Raw genomic sequence first — 9,015 nt, forward strand, 5'->3', positions numbered from 1 at the left:
GGGGGGGGGGAAGCAACCAAGCTCGAAGGCAGAAGAAAAGGTGTTTCATCACCAGTGGGCACCCCACGCTACAGGGCTGAAGAGCAGCCCTTCACAGAGGGGAAAATACTGAGGGCTGAGATTTCTCCGGGAGAGCTACAAACATATGGCAGAAGGCAGTCTGCCAAAGCGCGCAGCACGCAAGAGAGATTTAGCAGAGAGGGATCAAGCGTTTTCCTGTTTTGTTAATTAATCTTAAAAATATTCCTCCTTAAAGATTGTGACTTGTTTTGCAAAGACCCCATGGCTTAAAAAAAAAAAAAAAAAGCATAGAAATATCCTGCGGCTGTGAAACCACTACCTGTTCTTTTTCTCCAAAACACTCTTCATTGATGGTCATTTTTCAAGTTGACATAAAAAGCTACGATTTCCTTAAAGACAAGCCCAGCTCTCTGCTGGGGGTGTTCTCCCCTCCTCCAAAATTTGCAGATCCATTAGGCACAGCAGTACAACTGCTCTCGCTCGCTCACCACAGGATTTGAGAGCTCTGCACCGTTTGTAAGTGAGACTCTCCTGCCAGCCCTGTATCCTGGGCAGACACATCGCCAGGCTACAGGAACGCCGAACCCAACTTACTTCTTCCAGAAACCTTTATTCCGTGCAGCTTTTTAGCCAAATAGTAAAGAGTCCAAAGGTGACAGTTACAATCCCTACCCCGCAAGTCCTCACACACATCTCTCCTTCCGTCGTCTCAAATGGAAGAGCTGATGTGGGTATTAACTCTCAGTCTTGCCGCTCTGTGTCCTGTTCAAGTGGTCAAAGCTTCTTTGGAGCATGGAAAGGGAGATCTTTAGCTGTGAAAATACAAAACCATCATACACCCCCCACCCCCCCCCAATTACTTAAGTTAGTCTCCTGCAAGGGTGAGTGATACCAGGAAAATAACGTCTCCCTCCTCCTTTTCTTGTAAAGACTTCATGCTATTTCCTCCTCCTTGTTTCTATAAGCAGTTGCCTTCCTGCGCTCTCCTAACAGCTATACTCTGTACAGTTTATAATTACTAACAGTCCAGTACCATAAAGTACCTCGCCAGACAATAGTGCAGAAGATAAGCCATCCCAGTCATTTTTAGTCACAGTTAACATTCGGAGCAAATACTCTAAGGAACATGACAGCAAAGCATGAATTTTCTTTTAATACCTGGCCCTCCCAGTGCATTTTGGTGCCAAAAATGTGTTTAGATTATTGACAACCGTCAGAAAACACAAGGTAACAGACACAAAGATGTGTCATGACTTCCAAACAAAAAGTGTTATTTGGGATGAAAAAGATGGTTGAATTCTCACTTTTTTTTTTTAACACTCTGTCTGTTCAAAAGGCAATTTAACACTTCAGAATTAGTTATTTTCTGGGTAGTAAGCAGAGAATCTGAAAAGGGCATGGAAAACAGGAAATTCATTTCCACAGTGAAATTTCCAGCACTCCAGCTTTTTCAAGCTGTGATCCAAATGGTTAATAGATTAATAGCAATTTTTTGTGCAGAGATACCTCTGAACAAGGAGTATCAAAAATGGCTTCTTTTTCTATCCTCCTTTAGTGCGTGGGAGAGCATAGAGCAAGCGAGTGATGGATAGAGGTACATGTGAACTCCCCCACAGCTTTCCTAATCTAATAATTTCTTCTGTCACATTAAGATTTAATAAAAGAACTTAAAATCAGAACATTCATAGGTTATAAGTAAAAAAATCCAAAGTATGAATTTACTGTCCTTCACTTACTGAATTGAAATTTCAGCCTAGGGAGTTACTAGTCCTGGACTTCAGGATCACAGAAACACAACAGCATTCAACAACCTAATTTTTTATATAGTGTTTGTAGTATAGAAGAGCCTAGAAGCGTAAATTACTGGGAAGAAAGGAAGATTAACTCCATAGAGCCTCTCAAAAACATATGATCTGTAGAATTTATTTATTTTTCACTGGAGATTAGGTGCCCCATTGATACCAAGGGTAAGTGAAGCTCTCACCCATATCTAGAAGACTAGTGGGGAGCAAGAGCCAGGATAAACCTAAATGAAGAAACCCCATAATAAGGTGGGCAAATACTTAACATTATGTTTTGAGTCTTCTTAGAAAAGAGGATCTGTTTTGAATTACTCCAGTCTTTGCTTTGTCATGATTCAGAATTGCATTAACACATCTCATCAATAAAGGTACTTGACAGGTTTAAGAAAATTGACACGAATATTTAATCTTGGTCAAAAAAACCCCCAACCCAAAACATCACAAACATGAGCATTGCCTATGTACCAAATTCAAGCCTAGGACAAAACGCATCAGGGAGTCATGGAAACTTTCATTAGTACTAGAAGACATCAAACAAAAGCTATGATGGCATAAGGGGAAAAACTTGGGTTGTTGAGAAACAAGAATATCACCAGGGAAGCTTGTCAGACCTACCTGCTCCAGCATTTCAATTGAGTCTCTCAAAACTCCTTTCACATGTTTAACCTGTTCCTTATCATACTGAGGGATCTCCTCTTTTGATACCATTTCTGGGGATATGCTGAAAGAGATGGAGATTACATCAGAAACCTGAAACAAGCACCTCCAATGCCTTTCTAAAAGCAACTGCTCTCTGTCACCATTGCTCTGCCATTGCCAAAAGCATCCTTTCCCAAAAGCCACATAAAAAGCTGCCTGCAGTTGAATTTCAATCCCTGTTGCCTTGAAAATACTGCCTCGGACCTTCATAGACAATGGCTGCCACAGCCAAATGAGTTCACATTATGTCTACAACATAAGTTTTCACACTTCAGAGGGCAAGATCCTTCTTGCAAAGAAAATTACTCAAATCAGTTCCAAGATGATCACCAGAGGAAGTCACCACACTACTTCAATGCTCAAGATCAGGTTATGGTTTTTAACTTGTTTGTTGATACCGTATTCAAGAAAGAAAGCAACGTCTGAGCTTCTTCCATGTGTCTGAACACAAAAGCCACCTAACAGAAGTTTGAGGGGGATAGGAGATTTAGCAGGAGACTCACAGAAAGAAGTAAAAAGCTAAATGAATCTTTAGCATTACATTTGAGATCATTTTGCTTCACACAGGATGAAGCGAGCACTTCAGTTCTGTGATCAGCACTATGATATTCACACAAGATGAGTCACAGCAGGGTGATAAATGCAAGCTAAGGTTAACACTCCCCCAAAAAACAGCTTGTCAAAGGAGAAATTTATTACTGCAAGATGCAGTCAGACATGTCACCAGATATCAACATCAACCACAGAAGAGCAGCAAGCCCCAGCAGCTTTATGAAAACTTACCATCAAGTTTCATTGTTCAAAATTTATTTCTTTAGATCAGATCTTCCTCATAAGCTGAGGAAGAAAGCAAGCAAAGATTGTGAATTCAACTTACTTCAAAGAGCTTTCTTCCTGAAGCTGCACATGATAGAGGGACTGAGCTGCATGCTCTATCTTTGACAGTTTGAGAAACAGTGTTATATTCAGCAAGACCAAGAGCAGCAAACTGCAGAGAGAAGAAAACAAAAATCAAGTCCTGTAACAATTTTGGTTGTAATGCTACAAAAACAAAACCTGAGCTAAAAACAGCTAAGAAAAGAGAACCCTTCTGGGAGGAAAAAAAGGTGTGGGGCAGCGCTATACTGAAGATAAAGATCTATCCAATTCTTAGCAGTTAGTGTTAAGCTGTGTAATAGCAACCAATAGGAATGACAACAGTGTCTCCTCTTGGAGCTTTTAAAACTAGGAATGAGTAATTCCTAGACTTTTTTTTTTTTGGATCAGACATAAGTACACCTGCAAGGTAGACTAGTTTGGCAAGTCAGCGTTTTCATTCTGTGTGTCACTTCTTAAGTCAATCCATTCCCCTCCTATACCCGAGTGCTCCATTCAAATTAGGTTAGGATCTATCATGCTATGTGCAATGGTAACATGCAAGTGAAGTACAGACAAATACAGGTAAAGACCAAGATGAGCTTGAGTCAAGCCACATTTTAATGCAAGTGAGTACTTACAAGACACTCATTACTACAATGATGGTGGTGGTCCTACTTACAGCATCTCTTTTCCTTCCTATAGGGCATGGAAGAGAAGGAGGTTAAAAAGTACTGAAGAACATTCCTAAAGGATGCCTGCAGATACATGTCAGTGCCCAGCATTTCACACAGAATAGCTCAACAGCTTCTGATGGAAAAAAATAACAGATCATGTGGGTGCACAAGACCATCTCCAACATTCACCAAGGCATTTTTGCAGTCATCTCAGAGAAGTCAGTTAGACAGTCAGGCTCTTCCATAAGGAGCAGGATTCCCTTGACTGCAGTATGCTGTGGAGAACACAGCTCTGGGGTATCTTCACATTAAACCTAGATAGCCTGAGAAGGCTACGGTCCATCCGTTTACTAACACTCATTCAGCACACACACTGCTAGTCACACACAAGCAGAGACAGGCTGCAAAGCAGGTCTCTTCTGCTTGTTCTCCTGCCCACATTAGTCTTTCTGACAAGCAGTGTCAAATCAAGTTCTCCTATTACTTGTCCCATCCTTACTGGCTTGGTTTATGTATTGGCCTGAATATAGCCTTTCAAAAGAGCATCTGCTAGTCGTCAGGCAACAGGGACCAGACACTAGTGAAGGAGAGGAAACGTGCATGTCCTCTCCAAACTGAGCAGCAAATCGCCTACCACCATGGGCAGGCTGATCTTTAAATATAATTACCTGTTATCCTAAAACAGTTCCGTACATTCACATTTCCTGCCCCGGACAAATGGCATACATGAAAGCTGTAGTGTATACTGAGACAGACACACTCACCTAAAAAGGTGGAGCAGCAGCAGCAAAATTAAGTAATCGGGAAGCAATCTCAGCTGGATAAAGAGTCCATTACACATGCTGTTGACCCAAATGCTCTCTCAGTGCTGTCTCCCTTTTTCCTTTAGGAAAAAACACTTGCTCCTACTTCAGTATTTACAATTCAACTTGTGTCATGAAATCCACCATTCTCTGGTACACATTAGTGCACAGATGTTCCTTGTCTCTGTAGCTGTAGCTAATATTGCATATGCTAATGTCCAAGCCTGCCATGCCTAGTGGCAGTGGAAATGCAAGAAATGTTTCAGTGACACAGAAATTACAGAAGCAGACAGGAAATGGACTCTAACATTAAAAAAAAAATAAAATAAAAATCAAGTAAGAGATGAGTGTCCAGAGGAGGGCAACGAAATTGGTGAGGGTCTAGACAACAAGTTTTGAGGAGTGGCTGAGGGAACTGGTGTTGTTTAGCCTGGAGAAAAGGAGGCTGAGGGGAGAATTTATCGATCTCTACAACTACTTGGAAGGAGGCTGTAGAGAGGTGGGGGTCAGTCTCTTCTCCTAAGTAACAAGTGATTGGACAAGAGGAAATGGCCTCAACTTACACCAGGGGAGGTGTAAGGTAAGGATATTAGGAAAAATTTCACCGAAAGGGTTGTCAAACATTGGAACAGACTGCCCAGGGAAGCAGTGGAATCACCATCCCTGGAGGTATTTAAAAGACAGGTAGGTGTGGTGCTTAGGAATATGGTTCAGTGGTGGTTTTGGCAGTGTTAGGTTGATGGTTGGACTCAATCTTAAAAGGTCCCTTCCAACCTAGATGATTCTATGATTCTACAATAGGACTGAGAGGCAAGTGACAGTTAAAGTTTAATCAACTTATGAATTGCATGTGCAGTTATTTGAAGAAATAGAGCAATTTCTCAGCAACTTCACAAAAGTCAAGTTAAATTTCTTTCTGATTCTGTCTCATTTTCAATCCTATGCAGGTACAGCACAGCATTTTTGGGTTTGGTTGGTTTTTGTTTGTTCGTTTTAAAAACGGAGTGAGATTAGGTTTGATTTCATGAGATACTTATCATAAAAGTGACTATGCATGCTCCAAATTTATTTTATGCAAGCCTGAACACACCAGAGCATTTGCTGTCACACCAATTAAAGACAATGAGAGTAATATACACACAAGTGTTACTACTCTTGCACTATTTTAAAAGTTAAGTTTTCCTCAACACACCTGTTGGAAAACAATTGATATAAAAATTCCTACCTATTATACTGCCCTGGGACTCTACTCCCATATCACCAGCGGAGTGTTGGGAAGAGCGTTTGGGAAGCGATTCTGCTAGACTCCGGTGTAAAGTGCGTCGTCTTCGTCTCAGGGCAACTAATTTTCCAGAGTCTTCTATGGACTGATTAATTGCATATTCCTCCATTAGGAGATCTGATTCTGCAGTGGAAAAAATAAGGTTACTGACCTTTCAAAAGGAAAGCTGAAAAGCCTAGCACTGAAGACATAAGTTGTGAAATATAGAGGGTGGAAAGGAATAAGTGCACCTTCTAGTAAATGAACTTAAAACAGTTAATTGACATAAACTACACCTTAACCTATACTACCTGTCCTATTTGCTAGGTGGCACTTAGTATGCTTCTCAGGTATGATGTACATTCAACCTCTGCAGGATTGTCTAACGATATGTTAGACAGCAGCTGGAGGAGCACTTCAAGACACTGTAAGACTGAGATTAGGAATTGCATTAGACTGAGTCTGCTGCCGTGGCTGGCCAGGCTGTTAACAGACATAGCCAAGGAGCCTGCCAGGTGCCACTGTTGCTTTTTTCGTACCCACCATCAAGGAAATACTTAAGGTAGGCACATGCAGTTGAGAGTAACAGCTTTCCTGCTGCTCCTCATGTTTCCTTCTGAACGAAGTTACTGACAAGGTATACAAGAGCTTCTTGTTAGCATTAAGCTACCAGGCTTCTTTTGCACCCTGGAATTGGCAGATATATTGATGACAGGAACTTCTGACTTGGAGGTTCCTTTGGTGTTGCCCTCTTTTCAAACCATTCTTTAAGGAATCGAGTTTGACAGACATGAAAATGTACATAGGAAAGTTAGCCTCCTTACTCCAGCACAAAGAAGAAAATGCCTCACCAAGTTGTTTGAAGTTTTCCTGTATTCCTCCCCAGGTATTCTTCTCAATTACTGACTTGACAAGGCCCCAAGGCTGTTTTTTGTACTTCACTTCTGCAGAAACCCTAATAAACAGAATGCAATAGTGAAAGAGTACTCTTCTAGGTAGCACAGTGACAGCAGAAGTCTCATCAGAAGCAGGCCTCTAGCTTAGGTCCATAATCTGAAATACCAACTGGAACTGCCTTGGCTTTTCACCTGGGCAGCACTCACACCAAAGCAAGGCAAGAGACAGACAGTAGCAAAGACAACATATCTAGCTAAAGCCTCAGGAGATCTGAGTGTCCAAATTAGGGAAAACATTTTGAAGGGTTTTCCTTCAGACACAGACTAGCAGGGAATTTCTGCCCTCTGAAGTGTTCTCAGTTTAACATACATTTAAAATAGGCTTCAGGCTTTCAGATTGTAAAGTCCTGCTTTTTACTCTGTATGTGTACACACAATGTGTTACACAGGCACTGCAATGGCAGCAGGTGAAATTCATTATCACCACTCATGCACCAAGTGCTCAGATCATACCCTGAGCATACAGAAATTAAAATCTGTCTTTCTCTGCACATGACAGAAGGGAAGTGACATTCCTGCCTTTCATTCCCCAGGTTAAGCTAATCAATAACACTTCCAGAATAGAAATTAATTGCAGCAGAATCCTTCAGAGGGCTGCTTCTAACAATTGAATGAATCCCAAAGCTCTTCATAAAGGACAAAAGGATAGCCTGTGGTCTTGATTTGTTTAAGTCAAGAACACCGACCATCCTAGAACACACTTTTTTCAACATTTTCAAGTAATCAATGTAAGCCCACTGTGTTTCTAGTCTAACAAAACAGCACCTTTCATAGTTTTTGAGCCATTTTAAAAGCAGTATAATAAAGCCAACTGTAATGCCACCATGCACCTTCTGTTCTATACATGTGTGCTCTGTGCACCATATTGAAACCTAGGTTTTTGCTCCTACCCTAGGGTTGCCATGTGTGTCAGATAAAACAAATATAGCCCTCAAAGAGGAAGAATGACTCACTCAAAAATCATCCAGAACAGTTGTTCAAGGACCTTTCTTCCCTTCGCCTCTCAGTAGAGAGGGAGTCTTCAGCACTTTGATAGCCTGAGATAAGCCAGAATAAAATCCAGGCTTGCTTACCTTTCCTGGGTACTGGTGAAGTTTGAAATAAAAGGCTTTACTAAAGACAGCAGAAAAACTACCAAGGACTACATAATCAGAAAGTGACACAAACACAGTGAATATGGAATTTGATCACTTCAGGTGTTTACAGACAGGAGAGGAAAGGGAAGTGCCTTTTAAGACTTCCTTATCTAGGTAGAGTTTAATAATGAAGCCTAATTCACTGGAGTACCCTGCAAAAGTAGCTACGTTCCGTCTTCCCTGCACCTTCCTGTGAACCATCCTCCTCTGCAGGCCCTTCGCAAGGATATCTGGGAAACTTTGTAATTAAACATCTCAGGTAGTTCCAAATTATCCAACTCACACAGCTGTACTGAAAAATGCAAGGCTGGTCAGAACCCAGTTCAGTCTTGGATATGAGTTCTGTACCTCGTAGGGTCAACATAAGAGTTAGTTTCTCACTGAATTAATGAGATCCAAATACAGCATTCATGCTATGAGATAAACCAAGCTTATTTTTCAGAGGAGATCCCCAACTTCGAGAAATTGACCTCTATGCTGTTGGCAGATCTTTTGATAAACACACTTCAACCTGTAACATACATGCCTTGGCTTCTCCCCTCCCACTGTGCACCACTCAGGCTCACCGTAATCGGCACTTGTGACTGGATGTGCGGCTGATGTAGTATCTGTTCACAGTGTAGAAATAATCATGGTAGGGAACATCATGGGTCAGTACCTCAGCATCCACCTGATAAGACTGACCTTTCTGACTCTGCTTATGCAGGATCTACCGTAAAAGAAAACAAAAGTAAGAAGGTATATTCATGGTACCTGATTTTTTTATCATCCCCCCCCCCCCCCCCTCCTCTTCGCCCAGATTTTT

At 41.4% G+C, this 9,015-nt stretch overlaps 2 protein-coding genes across 2 annotated transcripts in view; both read right to left on the bottom strand.

Annotated features, from left to right (window-relative positions):
- The window catches only part of ZDHHC23 (zinc finger, DHHC-type containing 23), a 4,404-nt gene extending 4,035 nt beyond the window's left edge, over positions 1-369 (bottom strand). Inside the window, exon 1 of the mRNA XM_009879956.1 lies at positions 341-369. Within this exon, the coding sequence (XP_009878258.1) occupies positions 341-369 (29 nt within the window). The remainder of the gene's footprint in view (positions 1-340) is intronic.
- A 244-nt stretch (positions 370-613) lies between these two features.
- The window catches only part of GRAMD1C (GRAM domain containing 1C), a 53,329-nt gene continuing 44,927 nt past the window's right edge, over positions 614-9,015 (bottom strand). Inside the window, exons 11-17 of the mRNA XM_009879916.1 lie at positions 8,777-8,919; positions 6,970-7,073; positions 6,083-6,262; positions 4,019-4,076; positions 3,400-3,510; positions 2,439-2,544; positions 614-833 (exon numbers count right to left, since the gene is read on the bottom strand). Coding sequence (XP_009878218.1) covers positions 756-833; positions 2,439-2,544; positions 3,400-3,510; positions 4,019-4,076; positions 6,083-6,262; positions 6,970-7,073; positions 8,777-8,919 — 780 coding nt within the window. The 3' untranslated portion in view covers positions 614-755. The remainder of the gene's footprint in view (positions 834-2,438; positions 2,545-3,399; positions 3,511-4,018; positions 4,077-6,082; positions 6,263-6,969; positions 7,074-8,776; positions 8,920-9,015) is intronic.

Source organism: Charadrius vociferus, unplaced genomic scaffold (genome assembly GCF_000708025.1).
Source record: "Charadrius vociferus isolate BGI_N301 unplaced genomic scaffold, ASM70802v2 scaffold162, whole genome shotgun sequence".
NCBI classification, from domain to species: domain Eukaryota; kingdom Metazoa; phylum Chordata; class Aves; order Charadriiformes; family Charadriidae; genus Charadrius; species Charadrius vociferus.